At 49.7% G+C, this 24,063-nt stretch overlaps 10 protein-coding genes across 10 annotated transcripts; 4 read left to right on the top strand and 6 right to left on the bottom strand.

The window, feature by feature from the left end:
* Positions 1-199: 199 nt before the first annotated feature.
* On the bottom strand, positions 200-1,141 carry N7455_010896 (Voldacs domain-containing protein; the record flags this gene model as incomplete). The annotated part of the gene is made up of 2 exons (XM_040953071.2): positions 200-803; positions 873-1,141. The coding sequence occupies 2 exons, from the start codon at positions 1,139-1,141 to the stop codon at positions 200-202; spliced, it is 873 nt and encodes a 290-aa protein (XP_040816634.1).
* A 633-nt stretch (positions 1,142-1,774) lies between these two features.
* On the bottom strand, positions 1,775-2,366 carry N7455_010895 (uncharacterized protein; the record flags this gene model as incomplete). The annotated part of the gene is made up of 2 exons (XM_040952946.2): positions 1,775-2,298; positions 2,351-2,366. 2 exons carry the CDS (start codon positions 2,364-2,366, stop codon positions 1,775-1,777), a joined length of 540 nt encoding a protein of 179 aa, XP_040816578.1.
* A 312-nt stretch (positions 2,367-2,678) lies between these two features.
* On the bottom strand, positions 2,679-5,804 carry N7455_010894 (Higher eukaryotic phosphomevalonate kinase; the record flags this gene model as incomplete). The annotated part of the gene is made up of 3 exons (XM_065606541.1): positions 2,679-3,842; positions 4,014-4,852; positions 4,967-5,804. 3 exons carry the CDS (start codon positions 5,802-5,804, stop codon positions 2,679-2,681), a joined length of 2,841 nt encoding a protein of 946 aa, XP_065460504.1.
* A 1,526-nt stretch (positions 5,805-7,330) lies between these two features.
* N7455_010893 (terpene synthase family protein) lies at positions 7,331-8,534 on the top strand (the record flags this gene model as incomplete). The annotated part of the gene is made up of 3 exons (XM_040953031.2): positions 7,331-7,432; positions 7,494-7,860; positions 7,915-8,534. The coding sequence occupies 3 exons, from the start codon at positions 7,331-7,333 to the stop codon at positions 8,532-8,534; spliced, it is 1,089 nt and encodes a 362-aa protein (XP_040816563.2).
* An 863-nt stretch (positions 8,535-9,397) lies between these two features.
* Positions 9,398-11,008, top strand: N7455_010892 (uncharacterized protein; the record flags this gene model as incomplete). The annotated part of the gene is made up of 3 exons (XM_040953150.2): positions 9,398-9,628; positions 9,690-9,793; positions 9,853-11,008. The coding sequence occupies 3 exons, from the start codon at positions 9,398-9,400 to the stop codon at positions 11,006-11,008; spliced, it is 1,491 nt and encodes a 496-aa protein (XP_040816573.2).
* Positions 11,009-11,513: 505 nt separating this feature from the next.
* Positions 11,514-12,920, bottom strand: N7455_010891 (uncharacterized protein; the record flags this gene model as incomplete). The annotated part of the gene is made up of 5 exons (XM_065606540.1): positions 11,514-11,527; positions 11,648-11,915; positions 12,084-12,698; positions 12,750-12,761; positions 12,834-12,920. The coding sequence occupies 5 exons, from the start codon at positions 12,918-12,920 to the stop codon at positions 11,514-11,516; spliced, it is 996 nt and encodes a 331-aa protein (XP_065460503.1).
* A 788-nt stretch (positions 12,921-13,708) lies between these two features.
* Positions 13,709-15,796, bottom strand: N7455_010890 (uncharacterized protein; the record flags this gene model as incomplete). Its single annotated transcript, XM_040953148.2, has 1 exon — positions 13,709-15,796. The coding sequence occupies one exon, from the start codon at positions 15,794-15,796 to the stop codon at positions 13,709-13,711; it is 2,088 nt and encodes a 695-aa protein (XP_040816516.2).
* An 817-nt stretch (positions 15,797-16,613) lies between these two features.
* On the bottom strand, positions 16,614-17,966 carry N7455_010889 (serine hydrolase domain-containing protein; the record flags this gene model as incomplete). Its single annotated transcript, XM_040952974.2, has 3 exons — positions 16,614-17,035; positions 17,096-17,393; positions 17,442-17,966. 3 exons carry the CDS (start codon positions 17,964-17,966, stop codon positions 16,614-16,616), a joined length of 1,245 nt encoding a protein of 414 aa, XP_040816415.2.
* Positions 17,967-18,807: 841 nt separating this feature from the next.
* Positions 18,808-20,663, top strand: N7455_010888 (flavin-containing monooxygenase; the record flags this gene model as incomplete). Its single annotated transcript, XM_040952907.2, has 4 exons — positions 18,808-18,949; positions 18,997-19,370; positions 19,423-20,145; positions 20,196-20,663. The coding sequence occupies 4 exons, from the start codon at positions 18,808-18,810 to the stop codon at positions 20,661-20,663; spliced, it is 1,707 nt and encodes a 568-aa protein (XP_040816398.2).
* A 636-nt stretch (positions 20,664-21,299) lies between these two features.
* Positions 21,300-23,735, top strand: N7455_010887 (uncharacterized protein; the record flags this gene model as incomplete). Its single annotated transcript, XM_040953041.2, has 4 exons — positions 21,300-21,821; positions 21,901-22,413; positions 22,484-23,148; positions 23,234-23,735. The coding sequence occupies 4 exons, from the start codon at positions 21,300-21,302 to the stop codon at positions 23,733-23,735; spliced, it is 2,202 nt and encodes a 733-aa protein (XP_040816483.2).
* Between the last annotated feature and the right edge of the window lie 328 nt (positions 23,736-24,063).

Here is a 24,063-nt window from a genome sequence, read left to right as displayed (position 1 = left end):
GTGTTTTCTCAGGTTGATATTCATGAAACAGGCAATAGTTAGTAGAAATCCAATCAATTCTCTATCTACCTATGTTTTCTTAAACAGTAAACCAAAACCATCGGTAGTTTACTACTTAGCCAGTCAAGTATTTTGAACGCCGATCCTACACCGTGCATTTCATATTTCCCTTCAAATCAGTCTAATCCCAATCAATCAATCAATCCGTCTTCCGCCACTTGGTCTCATCCTCATCTCCATTCTCTTCAACACCATTCTCCCCCTCCCGAGCCCTAACAGTCCCAGCTCCAGGGCCAAGCGGGAAAGAAGGTGGCTCACCAGCAGCAATCCAATTCCCATCCGCATCAAAGAACTGATCCATATTCTCAGCGGTGATCCACCCAGAGCTCCCATCAACAGGCGGGGGCAGATCACCATTTCCAAGCTGGAAGACTCCCTCATGCTCCCCGGCCGAAATGAACTTAGGCCCATCCTCGTCGTCATCCTCATCGCCCTGCTCAACAGGGTCAGGGTGTAAATTCGAGCACGCCGAGACAGCATTGTAAAGCTGCTGCGTGGGTGTATCCGTCTCCGCCTCCACGGGCTCTTGTAGCGTGGCGTCGGCGGGTAGCACTACTGTCAGTGTGATGCATTCCTCTTCATCGTCTTCGGTGGGCGCACCCGGCGTCGCGACCTGCATGTACAGACCCTGGACTTCGGCGTCGGTGTCTGGGACGCGTAGCCGTTGGAGTGCGTGTAGTGAGATTGAGGGGTAGGGGATTGACACGCCTGCTGAGGCGGTTGGGGAGAAGAGGAGGAACTTGCTGTTGAATGGTACATTTGGTCAGTCGGTGTTCTGGCCTTGAGATGGAAGGGGGAATTGATAGACTCACTCGGATGTCACCCAGGCGTCCACGCCTGAGATTGCGACCTCCTTCTCCTCGTCGTCCTGGCTGGCGGCGCTGTTCACAGCATCCTGGCCGCGCAGGGCATTCAGCGCCGGGGTAGCGAGAAGTTCGCGCTCAAGGATGACGATCTTGCAGCGCTGGCTGTGGTGGTACAATACTGGGGGTCCGGAGTAGAAGGAGCTTGGGGTGCGCGACTGGTGTTCGGCCAGCGGCACGAATGAGGAAGCTTCAGGGGAGCTGCGAATAACCTCCATGTTGTAGTATATGTGTGATTGCAAATAGAGAGAAAATGGGTTGAATGATGCGACAGGGTGAGGTTGGGATGGAATGAAAAAGAGCTTCCGTCGCGGGGTGGAGCTTTTCCGAGAGCTTGGGAGAGCCGTAGTTCTAAGAAATATATATTCGTGTACATTTTGGCACATTTTTTTGGTTCAAACCTAGAAACATCCATTACAATTGTTGTATTGCATAAGGATTTCAATATTTATATACAGCATTATTTACAGATATTGAGTCCTTAGTATACCATCTTTTCGTAGGGATAATCGCCTCCATGTAACGGTCTATAGTATAAACCACACGGGCAGCCAGTCTAAGAAACGATTGCCAACTGACCCACCCCATCCATCTCCCAGCACAACATAATCTTAGCGCCGACAGTCGAAGTCCCACGAGAAAGCGAAATGTCGTAGACTTGGGGGTTATTAACTGCTTTGACAAGGGCTTAGAAGAGCCCAGCGCTGGAAGGACCCCCGAAACATAGTGCATCCTTTAGAGACATTATTTCGGCGATTGATTCACAGTGCCACATTGAGAATTTGGTTCCCAAGCACTCCTACGATATAAAGAGCAATGAGGGATTAACTCTCTTGGATTACCACCCCTCCTCATTTCACACCTAGACCACCGAACGCTCTATCCAACTCCTCTCCATCGTTACGAGGCACCATGCTCGGCAGTTGCGAAGAGCCCTGGTCAGGGGAAGAGCTATCCAGCAGGCTTGGAGGGGCATCGCCCTGTGCGTCAGGGGACATACTGCTCCGGCTAGGCTGAAGGAGCTTTTCCTCGCGGTCGAGCCACCCAGGAGCCAGGCGTCTTTTTTCGGCTAGTTCGCGTTGTTTGATCGATTCTTTCCATGCGTTGATCGCCTGGTCCGCGTTGGCGCGAGCCTTATTCAAATGTTGTTCGAGGGAGTGGCACGCGGCGAGGACGTCGTCTGGGTGAGCTGCGTGACCACCGCTGGGGGAGACGACATAGCGGGCTTTACCATCAGGGCTGCTTGGATCGTTTGTCACTGAGGGGGGTAGAGACGAGGGGACGGATTTGTATGTGTAGGGTAATGTGACGGAGGTGGGGAGGTTGATGAAGGGTGAGACGGTCAGTGGGACCTGGGCGAGGAGAGGGTGTGGTCCTAAAATAGTGTTAGTTATGTAGAGATATATGCGCATGATAGAAATACTGACGATAGGAGTCGTACATGGTTGAGGTGTTGAAGATGAGGCTGATCAAGTGCGGAGTAGCGGAGTAACGGAGATGGCATATCACGGCCCCCGGAGAGCCGTGGTAAACATTTGAAGTCAACATTCACATATTACGCACAAGTACGCTGATCTACTAATGATTATATAAAAAAATTATACCAGCTATCCACTTGGGAAATCAAAGGCTAGTAAGTGGTAGATGGAATTGGTAAATGTATCAAAATGCATACATATCAACACTAAAAAGGGAAAGAATTTGATCGCAAGTCTAAAATTCCAAGATTCCAAGATTCCAACATAATTTCCCTCCCTAGGCACCATCAAAGACCAAAAGGCTTTGGATATTGAGGCCAAACCCATGCTGGCGCAACAGTTGTCGGCCACGATGAACAGGGAACTCGGCCACAACCATGATGCTGACATCAGCAATACCAACTTCACCCAAAAGCTGTAGCACCGCACAAAGTGTATTCCCCCTGGCTAGTACATCGTCCACCACCACTACCGAGGCGCCTCTAGGGATCAAATCCCGTTCTATCTCAATCCTCTTCTCATTTGAATTGGATGTCGAAGAGATGTGAGATGTACTCTTGGCGACGGAAACGGTGGGTGGGGGTAGCTTCCCAGCCTCGCGAATCAGCGCCAAGGGTACATCGACCTGCGAGGCCAACGCGGACGCATAGATAAAGCCGCCAGCCTCACAACATACTATCATATCAACTGTGGCCCAGTTACCAGTGAAGTGAGTATGCAGCAGAGAAGTGCACATGGCAAGCCCCCCCGGCTGCTGGGAGATGTTGAGCACATGTTGGAACTTAACGCCGGGGCGTGGAAAGTCGGGTACTGGACGCACCATCTTGCCCAGTCGCTGAAGGTCCTTATCGAAGAAGGGAAGCAGGTAGTCTTCGGCAAACGTCTTCGCTTTCTCATTTCCGGTCGCGTCATTGTTGAAGATGAGACTGGGACTGTAGTCCAAGGGCTTCGGTTTTGGTCCGCTATTCTCGGTGTTGTCCTCACCATCAGAATCACCGCCATGGCAGCATCGGCGAGCACACCGCGTCTCTTTACTAGCCTTGACACGAACGTCGAGCAATCTGCTGTTTGGTACCAAATGCGAGAAGGCTGCCACTGGCGCATCGTCTCTCATACCGGTGATTAGCAGCACATCTACATCTCCGGCGCCGTCTACCACATTTAGAAAATGCTCCTCCGGTAGCCGAGGTCGATGCTGCACCTGGCTCTGGAAGTACACGGTTAACGCTGGCCGGTGTTGCTCTTTGTACGCACGGTCCCGAAACAGGCGGTTGAAGTCAGCACCAGTGGCCGCCGCGTATTCTCTCTTAGTCGCATCACTGATGCTGACTGCACGTGCCATGAGTCTTTCATGGGTGCATTCAAAGAATACGGAGACCCAGACGTTGGCGCAATGGTCCTTGCCGGCGCCGCTTGCTCCCGTGACAAGAATGATGAGCTTCTATTCTGTGGGCGTTTTTAGGAGCGGGTAGGAGTAGGCTAGGATATTACGCGGGTGTGATGTTTGCTTGAGGCGAGCCAGGCGTGGAAGGTCCAGCCCAAAGGCCTTGGCCGCCAGTGCGGTGTCTCTGGGGTCCGGTCCAAGGTCTGCGCCGTAAACTCCGCTACTCACAGACAACAATTTGCTAGCGACGTCGTCGACCCACTGCACGGCAGCTCGAGCGACCTCAGTTCCATCTTGTTGGTGCGGCCAGACGCCAGTTATCACACATGCGAAGTCCCAGTCTCGACAACCGAAAGCAGTAGCATCGGTTGGAACGTCACTAATAGCTCCACCACCTTGTAGTAGATGGAGATAAGAGAGTGGCGAGGGACGAGTCTCAATGGCTGCCACCAAGATCTCGGCGGCATTCAATGCTCCAATGCGTTTGAGGAATAAACATCGCTTGAATGATGAGGTTTTGCTTTTGGCGTGGCCGTCATGCATTCCGGACATGTACATCACGGTATCGAACAAACCGACGCCGTCCGCAACCTGGAAATTGTCTTCCGGCCCGAGAATTGTTTCTACGGGCGTGGGTGTCGACATAGGCGTTTCAGAGGTGACCCCAGTCGTGAAAGATTCAAACATGGTTACGCCAAAATGCAGCGGGCCAATGTCCCAGTACAGGTACGCCTCTGCAGAACAGTTCCGGGGAAGCATCCTGGCGACCAAGTCATCGAAATCACTAAGTTTGCGCCGCGCCTCGAGATTATCACTCAGCTGGACAACCCAATTTCGAGTCGAGAACATCGTAGCCGGATACGCCTCGAAAGTAACGCTGACTACTATGCCAAAGTTGGTCCTGGCGCCTTTTATCGCCCATAACAGATCGCTTTCGTTGTCTGGGCGCACGGCACCGGCAGGCCGGTATTGGCTTGGTACACGGCCGGTATAAAGGAGCTGGCTAGAGTCGACGCTAACCAGAACGGCACCGACGATGGAGTCGCACGCGAGCCCATGCATCCTAACTAGGTGCCTGATGCCGCCTTGTAGTCATAACCCTGCGCCTACGCTTGGGCGGGCCCCTAAGGGCACTGTCACGCCCACCGCCATGGTCTTGCGGACAATATCCCCCGTCTTACAGCCAGCCTCGGCGATGATCAGGGGAGCAGAATCGGAACCAGATTCTCGTCCATCCTCGGCTGTGAGGATATGTACTTGATCAAATGCGCTCATATCGACCGAAACGACGTTGGGATATAGGCAGTGACCGCTGTGGCCTCCGCCAATAATGGTCAAGCTGGCCCCGTGCATCAAAGCCCATTGGACGCACTGTTGGACATGTCGGATGTCTGTCGGCCTAACAATCGCGGCGGGATGGTGAAGACGAGCCTCCCGGTTCTTAACTGGTTTGTCACCTTCTAACAACGGCACTTGCACCGCCAGCTCCGGTAACGTTGTCGCATGTTTGGTGAAGGCCGCCATGATGTTTGGCACGCTGAATAAGAGATGGTCTGGGTGGGCTTCCTTGCGACGGGCTAAGGCGCGACATACCTTACGCCATTCAACTCGGATAGCCTTGTCCGCCTCCACATACTGCATAACGAATCCCGTGATGAAAGGAGCAAAAGAGTCCAGTACTTCGTCGTCATCTGCCACGGAAACGGCCCCGGTAGGGAAAGAAGCCGTTCGATGACACCCTAATTCGTCGAGGTGTAGGGTCCCGTCGCGATGGAAAACCACCACTAGTCCTTCGGGTCGCTCAGCAAGCATTCCCAGCGCTCGTTCGATAAACCTGGCTTTGGGCCTCATGCCATACATGCTGTGGCAGAATATGATAACGTCGAACTTTTCCTCGCTATCACGCGCACCAGTACCGCTCTTTGCGTTGCCGTTCAGGTCGAATGGAATTCGATGGATCTCAGGTGCGCTTTCTAGACAGGGTAGAGGGGACTCCGTCTCTGATGTCGGCAAAGCCATTTTTCCACCCTTGTAGCAAACAGGTCACTAGGCTCAAATGCAGCATATCTCCGTATCTTTTTCCTCAGATGACCGGGCAGATAAACAAGTACGCTCTTCGGCCCAGGTCCGATTTCTAACACTGAGATACTGATACGCGAGTTGAAGAGGGGAGCTAGTAGATCCAAAAGTTGAGGGATGATAAAGTCTTGGTACGTCATCCACCCTGGTCCCCGTAGTAAGATATCGAATCCAGCGTCGTTCTGTATGTCTGATAATGGCTGCCTCGGGGATGACTCCATCGCGGTGGCCTTTTTCCTCATTCCTCACTTGAGGGAGTCAAGAGTAGCCATGTCAGTCCAGCCTGAGTAAAAATAACGAGAATGGTGGGTTTGGTCTTCATGGCAGCAATAACTTTTGGCCAAGCGCAAATTCGTTTGTAGTTGGCGGGAGCTGGCAGCTGTGCAAAGCCACCTGTGGCTAGGCGTAAATTGAGGCCAAACCACGTACATCAGTAAATTGCTACTCTCTCAGTCCATTAATTGCCAGAGATATCCCCAATTCTAATAAGCAGGTTTGCGTAGGACAGCATTATTCCCTAGTAGACGATTACCGTGGACCCTGGAAGGTGTCTCAGAGACTTTGGGAACTTTGGACGCTGAAAGGGTAACATGATTGATTATCACGCCGGGTTCGGACATGTGCACTCCGTGAAAGGGAAGCTTATTGAATTCTAGATGTCCTTCCTCGTCTGTATGCTTATAACACTAAATTACAGGCGTTGAGTGATAGTAAACGAACGGGCCCCTTATGGCAGTGTACATAGTTGTATGAACGTTGGGAGGTTGCACAAGGCAGCCCTTATCAGATCGGGAATATATGTACGTCATGCTTTTGGCAATATAAAAAGTACCTTTTATGTGGTTACACAAAGGTGATACAGACCCTCAACCACCCATGTGATGCCTGTTTGTTCCTGTCCACCGACTTTGCTAATTTCCTAGTAATAATTATAGATTGTCAGTATTCTAATCTCATTCGATGAACTAAATATGGTGGCCATCTTATACTGGATAGGTCGACTTTACAATAGCGCAGAGCTCTAGGACGGAATACACATGGCATTGGCGATTTGTCCCACTTCGGTTGAATCGGCTTTTATAAACATCAAGGTCAAATTGAGCGGGGCTGCATGTGGGCATTTTTCAGGTTTAAATTTGGATTTGAACAACTTGTTGATGATCTGAATCATTGGAGATACTGGCATTTTAGCATAAGAAATCTCAACATAGAGACCAATGAGGCCGCGAAGCCCTACACCTATGCCATTTAACAAAACCCAAATCTTCTTCTTGCCCTTTCTCTGTGTACTGAAATATTACGAGGCCACTTATATAAAGACCCAAGTAGATCCCATTCTCTGTGTATTAGGAAGCAGCCACTGTAACTTGTATTTCCCATATCAATCAAATCGGCATTGGAAAGCCATTTTTTACACTTATATATTGTCTCGCTCATCTACCACGAAATCTGGTTCGGCTCTCACAATGTTGCGGATTGATGGGTGGAGCGAATATGAGAAAAGGGAAACTAACCCCAAAATTCGAAAACAAAATGTTACGCTAAAGAAGAAGGATGTATCACTTGGAGTAAGTTCACGACTCGGAACGACGATTGTGGGTTGATAGGGGTCGAAGCTAATGTGGACAGTTCGACATACCCTATCATGGTCTAGTCAGCATCCCTCTTGAGGAAGGTTCATCTACTGGGAATAGATACCACTCAGAGTCCTTGAGAAATGTGCTGAGGATCCATGGAAGGTTTAGAATTGCAATGCAGGAATGGTCCCAAAGGCAAAACGAAGAGCTATTGGAGCAAGCGGTCGACGAAGTCAAAACCATTGGCCTGCTTTTCCCAGATGTTCGAGCCGAACATGCCCGGATCTGTATGGCTGCATGGCTCGGAGTACTCTGCACTGTTGATGATTTACTCGAGTTGATGAGTCCCCACGAAGTAGAGGATGCTATCCAGGTAACCATCGCCGCTTTGCAGGGTAACAAGGAAAACAATGACAGGAGTAAGTTGAGACTCGAGGGTTTTGGGTAGCATATACTTACAAGAAAATTCTTAGTATGCTATGTTCCTACCAAGGGTGACGTTTGTTTGCTTATGTCAGTGTTTCAGAAGCACTGTTGCCAGTATCTCTCGGATGCAGCTGTGAAAGATTTCTTTCGAGAAATCTGCACTGTATTCCACGGCTTTCTGCAGGAGAATCGATTTCAACGGGGCTACTTGAAACGCAATTTGCAGAACTACATGGAGATTCGAACACGAACAATCGGAATTGCGCCCTTTTTTAGTCTTATCAGAAGTGACCTATCCCCCCCTGATTATTATTCAGACAATATCCTGGCTATGCAGAAGGCAGTGAATGTTGCCGCCGGCCTCCAAAACGATCTTGTTGGGCTAGAAAGAGACATCGATGAAAAAGAGTCGATGAATGCCGTACTTGTTAGCATGGGGGAGCCCTTGGGAAAGGAAGAAGCGCAAGGGACAAAGCTTGCCGACACCATCGCAGCCGTTTGTGCATTCCATAACTCCAGTATTGCGGAGGTGGTACAGATACGCCAGAGAATCCTACAGGGAGCGGAGGAATCGGAAATAATTGTTGCAAACTCTCAGCTCCTTTTCATCGAGACTCACTTCAAATGGTGCACGAGAGCTAAGAGGTATAGAACGCAGTTAGAATAAGTTGTGTCGCCGGAGATATATTCTGTCAATAGAGCATTAATTCCGGGATTTAGAGGTCTCAAGTTACTGAGTGACATTCGTTTAGATCAAATAGATCATTTTGCAGTTCATAGCTCCTTGATGGTTCCGCTTAGTTTCCGGGTGTACCTAGAATAAAAACAGTAAAAATATATGATAGAGCAGGGCTGAGACCCGGCCCTCTATATGCAGGTAAAGGGGCCTTGTCCCATCAGAAAATGAAACCTTTGGCAAGCAAGGTTTAGTAGTTTAATAGAAAAAGGGATATTTGCAGAGGAAATCGACTTTGCTGTGTTGGGGCGGACATTGCAAAGTCCGGGTGTCTCTCTTTGGCGGTGTTGATATAGTCCGCAAGGGGCTCAGAGCCGACAAGAATCCAATCTAATCCCTTCAAGGCATACTTGGCACGCCTAGCCCGCGCAAGAACTCTAGAACGTGTCCGCTCTTTGGCCACCCAATAATCCCCGGCTTTTGCTACCCCGGACATGACCCAGTCAAAGGCGGGGAAAATCTGGGGTTCGTGAACGGAGCCTGGAGTACATGATGCGGATTAGTTGAGCTTGAGTCTTGGTACCTTGGCAAACCCTTTTTGTTCTGTTTTCACTATGAGTTTCGGCATTTCCCTAGCCTATTTCTTGAGGCGTGAGAAGGATGAAACGGACTCTCTTTGTCCGCTTCGGTTGAGAAGTATTGTCTATAAATGACCTTAACTAGTGGTGCAATGCTTGAATATAACTGACTCGGTTGTTCTTTCTACACACCGGGTGAAGGTATCGCCACTATCTCATCCCGCTTTCTTGCTATTAATACTTACTTCCTCGGTCCAGGTATCCCACCTCAGAGCTATGGCAATCTTTTCTAAAACCATGAAACCATCTTCGACTCCCACCTTGGAAGACAAAGAGTCTAACAACGCTCATGTTGAAGATGTTGACTCCCTCAAAGTGGCAGATGAGAAAGCCCAAGGGGATTATTCCGGGGCTACAGCCAAGATTGACCCGGCGGAAATCAGACTCGTGCGCAAATTGGACTTCAGAATCATGCCTATTCTGTGGGCAATGTATTTTCTGAACTATGTGAGCATTACCTGAACCTAGATATATTGCCAGCTCATAAACTAATGCAATTGAAACCAAGATCGATCGCAATGCTATCGCCAATGCACGTCTCAACGACCTCGAAAAGGATCTTGGTCTTGTCGGAACACAGTACAACACTTGTATCTCGATATTGTTTGTCGGGTATGTTGAATACCTCCCTAGCACAGAGGAAATAAGACCTAGCCTGACTTGGAAACTAGATATCTCCTGATGCAAATCCCGTCGAACATGCTCATGTCCTCAAAGAAGTTCCGACCTTCTTTATACATGAGCGGGTGCATGGCACTATGGGCTGTAGTCTCAGCTTGTACTGCGTTGACAAAGAGTTACATCGGTCTTCTCCTCGTCCGATTCTTTCTAGGAGTCACCGAAGCTCCATTTTATCCGGGTGCGCTGTTTCTGCTGTCAGTTTTCTACACGCGCAAGGAAATCGCTTTGCGAATTTCCATCCTGTATACTGGCAATATCGTTGCCACTGCTGTTGCTGGTCTGATCGCAGCTGCAACTTTCGCGACCCTGGACCAGCACATGAATCTCAAAGGATGGCAGTGGCTTTTCATCATTGAGGGCGCAGTTACATTTGGCATTGCCGGTCTCGGAGTTTTCATGCTGCCAGATCACCCACTCACCACACGATGGCTGACACCAGAAGAGCGCCAACTTGCCCATGAACGCATTCGGAGAGATACAGTCGGAAGTGACGAGTCGAAGGGTGCTCTGGCCGGGCTGAAGCAAGCCATGGCCGACCCACGCGTGTACCTCTTGGCTTTTATGCAGAACATGCATCTAAGTGCGTGTGGCTTCAACAACTTCTTCCCCACTGTCGTTGGAAGTCTTGGGTTCAGCAGCACAATCACCTTGGTTTTGACATGTCCCCCATATGTGTTCTCCGGAATCTGCTGTGTCATCATTGGTATCACCTCTGGTCGGTACAATGAGCGGACATGGCATATTACATTATCCATGGGTGTCGCCGTTGTAGGATTTATTATATCCTGCGTGACACTTAACAAAGGTGCAAGATATGTGGCTTGCTTCCTCTTTGCCAGTGGTGCATACGCCGTCAATTCAGTCATTTTAGGCTGGGTGTCTGCTACACTGGGTCAGACGCCACAGAAGAAAGCCGCTTCCATTGGTTTTATCAACGTTGTGGCTAATGCGTCTTACATTTACACAGCTTACCTCTATCCAAAGAGTGATGGGCCTCGTTACTTGACTGGAATGTCGGCAAATACGGCTTTTGGAATTGCGACTATTGGAAGTGCTTGGGCATTGAGGTGGTGGTTGCAGAATACGAACAAAAAGATTAGCAGGGGTGCTCTACCTGGTGCTGGTGACGTTCTTTATGCCTATTGAGAGATTGCTTGGTAAATCAAATCGTGTTTTTATAAGTTGGCATTGAATAAGAAGCCTGGATCTCTTCCACACTTCTAAAGTGGCAACCCTAATGAAGTGGTTAACCAAGTTAACATGCCTAAGAGAGTAAAAAATAGAAGAATCATCCACGCTTGGAATATGCCATTCTCAAAAAGTCTTTGTTCAAGTTGAAAAAGCTTGTCTTGCATCTCCTCTTCTGCCGTCAAAGCTTGAGCCCCAATGCCAAGGATTCCATGAGTAGCATCCGTATGTGTTGACCGGGATGATATTCTTTGTCTTATAGTCTAATAATATAAGGTCAATAATGTGTTCATGGAAATCGCAGCTGTAGGTAGGTAGGCTTTTGAGCGTCCACGTTCAAGGATGAGACAGACTTACGGGGTATGATGTTTGCGAGGGCGTTGTCCATGCTCTTGGAAGTCCATTTCGATCTAAGGCGACACCAAGTTCATAGTGCTGTCGATTGCGACCTGAAATTGTATGACTAGACGAAGGTCTCTGTTCAAGTGTAAGCTTGCCTCCTTTAGAAGGAGAATCTTCAAGTCCTGATCAGTGCACAAAAGGTCAGACTAGTCAATGGTATCGCCGTGGTGAAGTAGCGAACAGAAAAGTACATACGGCACAGTTCTTCCACAAATTGGGCAAATGGGATCACCAGCAAAAGGACAGGCATGACCTGACCGAATCCCCATGCACTCTCGTCGCCCTGGCGCCCTTGGTAGGCGGCCTCTGCTCGTTCACGGATCACACTGTGTGCAGCATACATCAATGTCGCGTACAACCTGAGCAGATCAAAGGCCCCCGAGAACACAAACTCCCGACACGGAATGATCATAAAGAACATCGCGGTCCAGAATTTTCTTTTTCGGGCGGGGGTGTTGGGACTCTGTGCTCGAAGCAGATGCCGAGACGGCCATGAGAGTACCCAGTGTGTGAAACGATCTATTTGGGCAAAAGGGGGACAATCTGGTATGCGCGGAAATAAAGATATTGTGATGGTGTAGAAAGACCAAAACAACACCACACACTCCACTATCACCAAGAGCACACTTACAACATCCCATCCTTCAGTCATCTTGTCTAGGGCACATTGCACGGATGCTCCGTACAGGTCCCCGACGAGAAAATAGCTATTCCAGTTCAGAATTCTGGTAGGGAATATAGCGCCGAACATCACCACGATCCAGAGGTAGCGCCAGAGTCGCTTGTAGAGGCTTCCCCGTAAATGATCCCTAATTGTCATGAATGTTGCTTGAAAAGTCGCGAAAGATAAATAAGCCAGTTGCGACCCAATATGGAAGTGATATTGTGTGATAGTGCAATGGGTTGAGTATAGGACTATGAGAATGGATGCGCCTGTGATAAGTTGCACGTCGGCAAGTTGGAGGCAAATGGCGTGGATGCGCTCTGTTCGGATATTTAAGACTCGGTCCTGCCAAATGCTACGGCATAGAAGGCGGAATGAGGAGGGGACATGACTGGATAATTTATCAAACAGAGGGCTGATGCACCATTCTATAGTGAATTTGAGAAGAAGTTGGGCCTTTGTGCGCAAGAGCGAGTCGAGGTGGTTGTAAAAGTCGTCTGGGACAATCCCTTCGGCAAAGAAGTAGGCGTAAAAAGCAAGAAGGTTGGTCAAAATTGCATATACAAAGAATGAAGTAATCACCTGTTCAGACTGTCAGTCCATTGCTAGAAGCCGCAGCGCGTGTGTTCATACCCCGATGCCAGCCTAGATGTACAGTATGAGTTCTGTGCACGATAGCACATTTTTGTTGTAAATTGGGTGATTTAGAAGACTGACAATATCAGGGTCACCTTCAAACCTCCATGGTGATACTTCCACAGTGTATTCGATCTCGCTGGGACAGTGAGGGTATGGGCTGCACATTTTAGAATGCTGATTGCTCTGGCTTTCGGATGGTCGTGCCAAACGCGATTTTATCCCAACCTAGGAGCTTGGTAAACTTATCATGCCAAAAAGGAGTAGGAGTTTTAAATCTTAAGATGACTGATAAAGTCCACGATGTGAGGCCTCATTGCCAGTGCATGGGGGAGAATTCAAGTAGGCTATGCGTGGGGGTAAGCGCCAACATGATCACCTTGGTGTTGTCAACGCCCATCATTTACGCCCATGCCGATCAACACCATTTAAAGAAGGCGTATCATAACAACCGTCCATAGGTAAGAGGCTAGGGTATTGGAAACCAAAAAAAAGAAAGAAAGAAACAAAGACCGGGATGACCCTACGCTATGCCTCAAAAATGGACCAACTATAGGGACAGAAAGGTGGAGATAAAAAGGGCATTTCCCTTCCAACAGCACATCATTTCTGGTCTTATCTAACCTTCATCTGATATGCATGGCTGTGTGCAGATGCCAAGAGTTATAGTGCTTTAAGATGGAGCAGTGCATCCAATAGTATCACTCTATAGCTCAGCTGAGAGGGTGTTGGGGTGGTGGCGCGACTGGTGGGTGATTCTCACCCTTTGGATATTTTCTGTCTGATTTGTATTGCTGAGAGATCATTCATTTAGCGCTTAGCAATCTGCTTGTGGCATGAAGTAAAAATAGGAAACGGGGGGAAGAAGGAAAAACAAAGGAAAATTGTTGTTACCGTCTTAAACTGGAATGATAAGGCTATTTGGATGGACATCAATATGCGTCAATTGTAAAAAGCTATATACGATTCCGCAAGTCTTCTAACGTGAGTGAAAGTATCTCGGTAATCTCCCGTGCCATATCCGACTTTTTACCCAGTAGCCACAACCCCTTCATACAATCCTCGGCCTGCTCCATGTTTCGCTCGAAATCGTGACTACTGTGCCCGAGAGTATCCCCAGAGTAGCGCAAGAACTCATCTGCATCACCTAGAAAGACCATGCAAGCTTTGGTAAACGCCCTGATCAAAATAATCGTCCATGGCTCGGTCAAGACCGTGCCCTCGTTGACAGCGTGGTGAAAATCTGACATCTGCGGCGCACCCAGGTTGTTATTATTTGCAGTAGACGGCGTACCGACTCTCGCCAGATGTGATAGCCCCCTGGCACTATGCACCCTCATTATCCTCGCCACTTGGCCGGTGATACGAATATGAGTTTCACCATCCGTACCCAGGGAATTGTCGTCAATGAATTCGAGCAGATCGGCAAGCATTAAAGAAGCAAGATACCAGTGCGCAGAAATACAGAGAAACCAGCCCTGTATGCGCTGCGGAACCGCATGGTAGTTCTGCACCAGTTCGCCGAAGAAGGCGCCGTGCGTTCTGTTCCAGTATTCATATAGCAGCATTGTCATGCGGATGATGTCTTCGATCTGATCTTGAGGGGCACCCTTGCGAATGGCATTTTGTAGGTAAGACAGGTGGCGGAAGAGAAGCACCTTGACCGGCGCTGACTTGATGACGTCTTCAGCGGCAGCCTCATAAGAGCAAGGCCAGTGCGTTCGGTGCGTCTGCTTGAGGTTTCCTGGCAGAAAAAGATCCAGATTCCACCGACCTCCAACAGATTTGTCGACATTCCCGACTTCCTGTATCTCCTTTTGCCTTTCGTGCTCGCAGTCCTGATCCAGTACCACGACGGGTCGTTCGTTCATGGACGAGGAGAGGGTGTCACACATGATAGCCATCCAGTAGAGTAAGCCGACTGTCTCTCGATCTTCAGCACTCATGGCCTCAATCCCGTGGGTGCCCTTCTCGCGACCGCTGCACTGTCTGCCGAGGCCCTTATTGAGCGCATCACAGCGATACTTCAGTGCGTGCATTTTCCGAGCTGCTCGCTCCAAGTATATTGGTGGCCCCTCTTTGTTTATTATATCGTTCAATTTTATCAAGACCGATTCTGTAGCAAACTTGCGGCCTTGTTCTTGCATCCTCTGTCCAGGAGGCCGATTGCCGGGATTCCATGGCCTTTGTGTCAACCCAAAGATCAACTCCGCACATGCCACCCTATAACACTCCAAATCGGTGACTTCTTGGAGTGCGCGCTGCGCCTGGTCCCAAAATTGGCGCTGGAGGATGCGGTCGAACTCTTCGGTGATACCATCTGAAATCTCGTCCTCGCCATTATCAAGAGGCCTAGTCGGATATTTCTCGCGGTGCCGACGACTACCCTGTGCCCACTGCGTAGCGAACGCCATTATTGCAAGGTGCAGAGCCTTGGATGCGGCCTGGTCCTCAGCGTGTGTCAGTTGAAGAAGGTTGCAAGACTGTGCGACACGATCGAGCCTGATGGTACGCTGGTATATCATATTAGACCGTAAGGAGCCCCGTTCGCGTTTAATCTGAGCGATATTTCGTGACCCCGCTTGGTAGGGACAGGTCATCTCGCTCAACCAACAAGATAGGCTATACTCTAACACGTCGTGGTAGATTTGGAGGAGGTTCGTTGAAGTCAGGTGGCGGGTGGATGAGTTGATCATTTGTTGGTCGATGGAAAATGGGGAGAGTGACCCTTGTGGACTGTTCCAATGAGAGGATTGCTGGTTGAGAGACATCCAGGAAGTGTCACTCGGCCGCCGGGGGCTTTGGGATCCGAGGCTACGATATGTTTGAGATGCCTGGGAAGCTTGAGAGGCCAGCCACATTTGTTCGTACATTGGATCAATGTCGAGGTCTGAGGGTGGTTGTGTAGAGGTATTTGGCGAACTAGAGAAGTATGGTGGCATGAGATCAGACACAGACCGTGTATATACCGATGCGCCAGGCGTTTCTGCCTGTATCCTTTCCTGCGAATTCTCGGTATCGTTGAGCATGGAACTGAGCAGCATTGAATTATAGTCAAGTAACGACCCGGACAAATCCACGCTGGCTAACTCCGACTCCCAAGTCATAAGCTCCTGCATGGAATTAGGTTCGAGTAGATTGTTCCATGTTTCAAATCCAGTTGTAGCCTGGAGTTCGTTGCATTTCCATGGGGAGAGAAGATCTCGATTTCCATGCCCAGAAAGGGGGTGTTGGCGAGGGGATCTCTGCGTAGACCGAGCTTGTGATCGGGCCCATTCCATAGTACAGCGTTTATTTGTTCGGGCACAGTACGAACAGGATGATCGCTGGCCATCGACGTTGTTAACCAATGTGCGCCTATTCAGATCCAGGCATAGTGCGTCGCATGCTCGTTTGGATTTTCTGCACTGGTCGCACGAGCCGTACTGACGCCTAGATCTGGATCCTTGTGCAAGAGCTGTGGCTCGTTTCTGGATAGGCATGTCGACCACCGTTGTTGACCTTTGTTTGGTATTCTCAGTTTTTCTCCCCTGAGGTGGATGAGGACTTGAGAAGTTGCCAAAAAGCGGGGAAACAGGCGAACCTTGGAGATCTAAGGTAAGGTTTATACTTTGGGTTTACTGAATTTCCGGAACCTCCGAAGCCCCAACCCCCCGCATTCCCCGGATTTCCCCTAGTCCGCACATCCGTGAAAGTTTAATGACCATCTTTGTTTTACAAGTCTTGGAAAGAACGTCCACGGGTATTGGCTTGAGTATAGGAGCTTTATATATACGTAATATGAAAAGAGAAGTAGGAAGTTTGTATTCTCTACAACGCAGACTAGCGAAATAGAAACAAGGAACAATAAGACCTCCCAGATCAAGCATTATCGAGGGCTTTGTATATCTCAGCCTCAACTGCTCCCCATAGTCCAAGCACATTGGCGTCCGCAAACGGCAGGATTTGTGTGCAAACAATCCCCGCAACACCCTTCTCCCTGTCCGCCCACCACCACAAATTCGCCAACCCAGCCCAGTGCCCCGTGCTACTCGACCGCCCAGTTGCACCGCCATTACTCAGCATAAATGTGAGACCCCAACCTTGTGGCGGGCTGCCAGCAACTGGGTATAACTCAGGAATGGGATTGGTTAGGTCCGGCTTCGCATCTGGGATGCTTTGACGGCTGTAATTGGGGAATCGGGGAATCTGATTAGAGAACATTTCGTCGACAGTCTCTTTTCGAAGCAACTTGCTGCCTGTTCTAGGGCACGTTCCATCATTCAACAGCACAGCGAGGACCTCTGCGGAGATAAGTCAGTGTATTGAATCTCGACAGGTTCCCGAAGCTACTCGCGACTCACTGCAATATTCCTGTGGCTTGGCAAATATACCCGCACCACCGCTGTTAAATACTCTCGCGACTTCAGCATCGTTCTCCAGGTCAACAACCAGAGGCGCTCGAAGGAGATGATCTCGTGGCCTCAGGGTGCCATCCGGGTTTCGATGATTCATGTACGCTAGCCTCTGACGCATGTCGTGGCTCGGGAGCATGGACATTTCCTTGATTCCAAGAGGCAGGAAGACATTCTTTTGTAGATAGTCGTTGAGCGTTAGGCCAGTTGCGCGCTCTAGCGCGATTCCTGCCCAGTCGATACCAACCTGGTCTCATCAGCAATTCATTCATGATTCTGGATAAACGGCACTTACGCCATATTCCCAGCCTTCACCGGGCTGGAATAGCAGAGGGCTTTTCATATCTTCAATTCGTCCAGAGAACTCATCCGCTCCAACCGGGTACGACCACTGTTTCAACCTCTCATTGAAAAATGTATAGCCGAATCCAGCAGTATGGGTTAACAGCATACGCAGGGTAATTCCATGCTTCTTCTCCTCAAGGCTCCCATCTGGTAGCAAAACTTTGAGATTTTTCAATTCAGGGCAAAGACCCTCTGTCTGCTCCGCATCATCTAGCTTAAGAACACCCTGCTCAACCAATTGCATGCAGGCAACACCAACCAACATCTTCGTACAAGATGCAATCCAGAAGATGCTGTCCAAGGTCATGGGGTCATTGGACCCCGCGCCTCGATTACCCGCAGAGTGGGCTAATAGTTCGTTGCCATCTTTACCAACGACCACGACCGTGGTCCCCGGAATACCTGACTTTTGGTCTTCACAGGCTTTGTCGATGATATCGCAGAGATGCGAATGCACCTGCGCATTTAGAGGCATGCTGTCGAGGCCGTTATATAATAGGATAGACGATTGTTATGTTGTATTGACAAAAGGTCGGATTCACCAAAAAGAACAGAGGGAAATCAGGGGCATGGAAGCGTGACTTATTTAATAGTTTCAAACGGCGGGGGATACCGTTTCCACCCCCGCCCGATATCGAGGATTTCCCCCACTTCTGCGGTCATGCCCAACTAACTTTGCGGAACCGCTGTGGATTGCGGAACCGGGTGCGGGGAAGTTTCAAGATTGTCGCAGTTCCGGGTCCGCAACTAGTGGCCGAAAGGGGTCCTATCACAGCTGCAGTATACTTTGTGATTGCAGATTGAAGAATGCAGGCCCTAATGTGACGTGTACCGTAGCTTCTTGGGGGCATCATGACAATGCAGCTTTGAAGCGCTTCGGTTCTTCTGGAGAATCAGATTATTATCATTGCTCTTCCGGGTGGAAAACAATTTCACAAAAGTGGGGTCATAAGAAGGACATGAGAATTGATGCCAGTGGAAGGTCTTCAAAGTTCGGATTCCAACCCAGAATCTATCCAGTCGACAACTGAAGTTCCGGGCAAAAAAGCCACATTGTCACGATGACCACAAAAGTCCCCCCACGTGGTGCATGAAGGAGGGGTACCCTGCGGTTAACTGTATAATGGACACCGAGTAGAATATTGTTCGCCGCATATGCTAACATCCGCAGTAAGACATGGGCGAGGATACGTATAAGTAGGAGGAGGTGCCCGGGAAAGAAAGCTTGGTGACACTCCAACTGTCAGTCTTCTTATTTAGTTACAACAACAGCAACACTTGATCATTTCAATATTTAATCGAAAGAACCTGTCAAAATGGGTAGCATAGGAGATATCGTCTCCAAGCCAAAGAAGTATAACACGGAGCTCACCGACTACTCAGAAGTCCATGCCGACAAGACTGGGCCATATGCTGAAAATCTCGAAGTCGATGCTTTGGTAGTTGGTGCCGGCTTTGGTAAGCCCTTATTCCTGGATTCATTCACCAACCAGCTAACGAGGTAGCCGGTATCTTTATGCTCAAGACGCTTCGTGATCGCGGCCTGAAGACGGTCATTTTCGAGGCCGGCAATGACACGGGTGGTACCTGGCGGTGGAATTGCTACCCCGGCGCCGGCGTTGACTCCGAAGTCCCAGAGTACGAGTTCTCTTGGCCCGAGGTATATAACACGTGGAACTGGCCCAACAACTACCCTAACTACCAAAACCTGCGTGATTATTTCGATCACGTTGACAAAGTAGTTGGCGTCAAGAAGGACTGCGCTTTCAACACCGTCGTGATTGGAGCTCAGTTTGATACGAACGAGGGAAGATGGAGTATTAAAACTGCAGATGGCCGGACGACCAAGGCCAAATACCTCGTCCTTGGAACCGGTTTTGTAAGTAACTACACCCCTCAGTCAAATTAAGGCCTACTAATAAACAGCTTAGGCCGCTAAACGTTACATTCCCCCGTGGCCCGGCATGGATAAATTCAAGGGTATCGTGCACCACTCATCTTTCTGGCCTGAGGAAGAAATCGACGTGAAAAGCAAGCGCTGTGGTATCATCGGCACTGGTGCCTCGGGTGTGCAAATCACGCAGGCTTGGGGCCCTGAGGCTGCCAACCTCAAGGTCTTCCAACGAACTCCTAACCTAGCAGTACCCATGCGCAAGCGAGACCTCACTGTCGAGGAACAGGAGCGCATCAAGCCCTACTACCCAGAGCTGTTCCGGTACCGCGAGACAAGCTTTGCCGGCTTCTTGTATGATTGGTGCGAGCGCAACACATTTGACGACACACCCGAAGAACGCGAGGCATTCTACGAGAGCGTCTGGAAGGAGGGTGGCTTCCGCTACTGGGTTGCTGTGTACAAGGATAACTTGATCAACCCCGAAGCCAACAAAGAGTCGTATAATTTCTGGGCTAAGAAGACCCGTGATCGTATTGGTGACCCCGTTACGAGGGAGTTGCTTGCGCCTCGGAAAATGCCGCATTATTTCGGTATCAAGCGGCCATGTCTTGAGAGGACTTACTACGAACAGTTCAATCGAGAATCGGTACACCTGGTTGACATCAACAATAACCCGATCAAGGAGTTTACGGAGACTGGTATCACCCTTGAGGACGGAACTCATCATGAACTTGATGTTATTGCTGTCGCAACTGGATTTGTAAGTCCTGTTTGATACACCACCAATATCACATGTGCTGATACTCACAGGATGTCGTTACCGGCGTCATGACCCAGCTCGGCTTGAGGAGCATCGAAGGCGCTGAGCTCGAAAAGGAATGGATTCCAGGCGCGAAGACCTATCTCGGTACCACTGTGAGCGGCTACCCCAACATGTTCCATATCTATGGCGCACACGGCCCGACGCTCCTGAGCAATGGCCCCACATCAGTCGCCGTCCAAGGCCGGTGGATTTCCGACGCCATTGCCAAGATTGAGGCCAATGACATCAAGTACATCAATCCCAAGATTGAGGCTGCTGATAAGTGGAAGAATCATGTCGTGGAGCTCAATAACAGGACTCTCTTCCCTACGGCGCAGTCGACGTACATGGGTGGCAGCATCCCTGGCAAGGTTTCTGAGCCAGTGTGCTACTCCGGTGGTATTCCCGCTTATGCCACGGAGATTCGGGCGGCCCTGGATAACTGGGAGGAGGGATTCGACGTCGTCAGGGCTTGAGTGGGATTCGATGGACACTTGAATTTGTTTCTGATATTGAGTGACAGTGGGCGTTTAGCTCTCACCTAAGGACCCGAAGCATAATGCGTTAGTTACTTTCTTTTAGCTTAGCAGAGAAATTTTAGTTACTTCATGATGACACCCGTTTAGTCCACCGGCTACTATGAGAAGATCGAACACTCCAATAGATACGTTGGCAATGTCTTTTTTGGATGCTCCTTTTAAATGTCCGGGAAATGCTCTTTTGGATAAAATACCAAATTAGCAACCCACTATTATATCCATCGATATTTCAACTGGTGAACCACATAGTTTCCTGATTGGGTCGGAGTCTTGGCACTCTACTCTAAAATACCTCCACGCTAACCCTGTTTGGTGTGAACACGCCGTTCGAATGATAATCTCCATCGATGGAACAACACTGAACACTATGAATGTCTCTCATGCCACTACTGTACTTCGTCAAGGCTATATTGTTCACGTCAAAAGTTGAACTCCTAATTCAACCCCCTTTGGGGATTACGACTCCATCCACCCCGGGGGCTAGCTTTAGCTGCTGCCGCTAACAGTGTGTGGATGCTTTAATATTACTTTGCACCGGCACATTTCCCATTTTTCCTCCACCTCTCTTTCGCCATGTATGCATCCCCCTTTCACTCCGCATCCACACAGTATCCTGCGGAATCCATTCCATCTCCAACCCTGAGTAGCTTCTCTCGTCCCATTACCTCTTGTCTGCCGTGTCGTAGTCGCAAGGTCAAATGTGACCGCCGACAACCGCTATGTTTGGTGTGTGAGCGAGGCGATTATGCCTGTTCTTACGTCTCAAAGCCTCAGTCGAAGCCTCAGGCGGCGGGACTGGTCTCGGAAAAGAGCCGCATCACCAAACCCAAAAATGCCCCCAAGATCTCTTCATCCACGCTAGCCCGAATCAATCCTAGTCTTCAGCGTCTTGGCGATTTTATGGCACAGGTGAAAGCATATGAGGCATTGGAGCATACTCGTTCGTCGCTGGACTCGTCCACGCCCACACGATCGACGCCCGCCCCCTATAATGCGTCACCCCCAAAGCCGCGATCGCAAGAAGATGCACTGATTCTCGATAATGGAGTGCCCCACTTTGTCTCCGGCAAACACTGGGCCTGGATGGCAACAGAGGTGCGCTTCCCATTGTCCTTGAAGCTTGTGCTCATGCCAAGGCAGAGAGGTACTAACCGGGTGTCCTCTGCTGGTCTAGCTCCAAGACATCCAATCCGTTCTCGCGGAATCTCAGAATTCCTCCCCCGAACCGGGGCTCGAAGATGTCATCTGGGACGCCGATTCACCTGTAGCTAGCGGGGATACCTTCTGGCCCGATACACGAGAGGATTGCTATTTACTCCTGAATGTTTTCCTGGCCAATGTCGACCCGATTCACAGAATTGTCCATCGTCCAAGTTTGGCCCGTCGCTTTGACGCCTTCATCCGCACCCACTACCATCTAGAGAACGATCAACCCCCTGTCATAACGGGGAGCAGTAGCAGTATGGTTTCCCACACGAAGAATATGGTCTCATTCGAGCCGCTGGCCATGTCTATCTTCTACGCGGCCGTCAACAGTATGAAGGATACCGACGTGTCCGCCATGTTTGGCACGGACAAGTCCTACCTCCTGAATCGATACCGAACGGGAACGGAAGTGCATCTGAAACGCCAGAAATTTATGGCATCGAGGATTTTTGAGGTTTTGCAAGCATTTGTGATTCTTCTGGTAAGTCTCAAAGCGAAAGAAAAGATAGTCCACACACAGTATTGAGCTAAACAATGTTTGTATGCCAAAGACCGCGCAATATCGGGAAGATGATATGGGTAAGGTAGGGCCGTTGACTGGGCTAGCCATCCGAGTGGCGACGGTCCACGGACTCCACCGGGACCCTTTAGCTCTACCGCTGGGGATGATGGACGCCGTACAGGTGGAGCTGCGTCGTCGCCTGTGGGCGCAAATATGTTACTTGGATTTCCGTACGACGGAGGATCATGGGTTTGCGCCTTCGATTCATGAGTCGGATTTCGATACGCGTCGACCCCTCAGTGTAGATGATGTAGATCTGATCGAAGGGGCGGTACCCTCACCCGGACTCTCAGATGCTCCTAAATTCACCGATATGACCATCTATCTCCTGCGGATCACCACGGTCCAATATTACGGACGCATTTTTCAGATGACACACGCTTCGCGAAAGAGATTGCGCGCCGGCATTGGTCCTGTGAGCGAGTCCGAAGCATTAACAGAGCTACAGGACCTGTTAAGCAATGCTGAGACCCTCGCCGAGGAGTTTGAGAAGAATCTGGACGGTCTCGTTCGATACTGCGATAAGAGGGTGACTATGCAATCAATGGCCTTGGATTTGAGAAACCACTTGAAATCCAAATTCTGGGTCATGTTTTGGATTCGAATCTCTCGACAAGATCGCGAAAAAGTCATTAGTCCCTCCATGAGAAGAAGGTTAGCCATCCGTGCCCCCTTACCCCAAACCTCTCACCCGAAAGGGAGAGTAAATATGTTTTCGCTGACAGCATCAAACGTCAAGGATATTCGTGGACGCCGCCACAGCCATAGAGAACTGGTGTACCATCGCCTCCGGCAAGGCCTGTGAACCCTTCCAATGGCATATCTACGCCCATGCCGGCTTCTCCCTGATTCTCTACGTTCTCTCTGAACTCCGTAGTCCCGGCTTCCAATCCCCAGAGTGGGCTGATCTCCGTCAGCGAGGCCTCCAATTATCGAATGCCATTTACGAGATTCGGGGTCAGCATACCACGGGTGCATGGCCCGCAATCATTTGGTTGGTGAATCGGATTCGAGGGCAGCAGGGGCTCAGTTCTGGTATCGCTAACAACCAACCTACTGGGATCGATTCATCTGAGAATAATCACCCTATGTCAATGGATACTTTTGCTGCTGCTCGTCCGGGCTCGGTGGGGATGGGCCTTGACACGCCGGATTTCATGGGCATGGTGAATCTAGAGGACTTTGATTTTGCGGACTTTGCTGGTTTGGATCCGACGTGGTTTCATGGGTTGCCACAGTGATTAATCACTGGGCTTGCTGAGAAAGTGGGTGTCTTTGTTGGTCGATATATTTACGTTCATATCGGTAGAAATGAGAGATGTATTCATCACCAACCGTCGTGGCACTCATTGTTTAGCATTACAACGGAGAACTATTATCGGAGAATAGGCTCGGCGTCATCCATGAATGTGACTGCTTGCCGTCCCACCTGTCGACTTTTGAATATGGCTCTCGCGAGTATATGGGTGTTCGCCTTGACGGAAAGATGGCTCGTAGCATTCTGGCTGCGTTGTTCGGAAGGTATGACGTGGTTCTCGAAAGCCAGGTCAAGGACGAGGATGATCTGTT

This window comes from Penicillium solitum (genome assembly GCF_028829755.1).
Source record: "Penicillium solitum strain IBT 25940 chromosome Unknown utg000008l_segment0_segment0, whole genome shotgun sequence".
NCBI classification, from domain to species: domain Eukaryota; kingdom Fungi; phylum Ascomycota; class Eurotiomycetes; order Eurotiales; family Aspergillaceae; genus Penicillium; species Penicillium solitum.
Note: the sequence above shows the minus strand (reverse complement) of the source record. Positions and strands in the feature narration are given on the sequence as shown.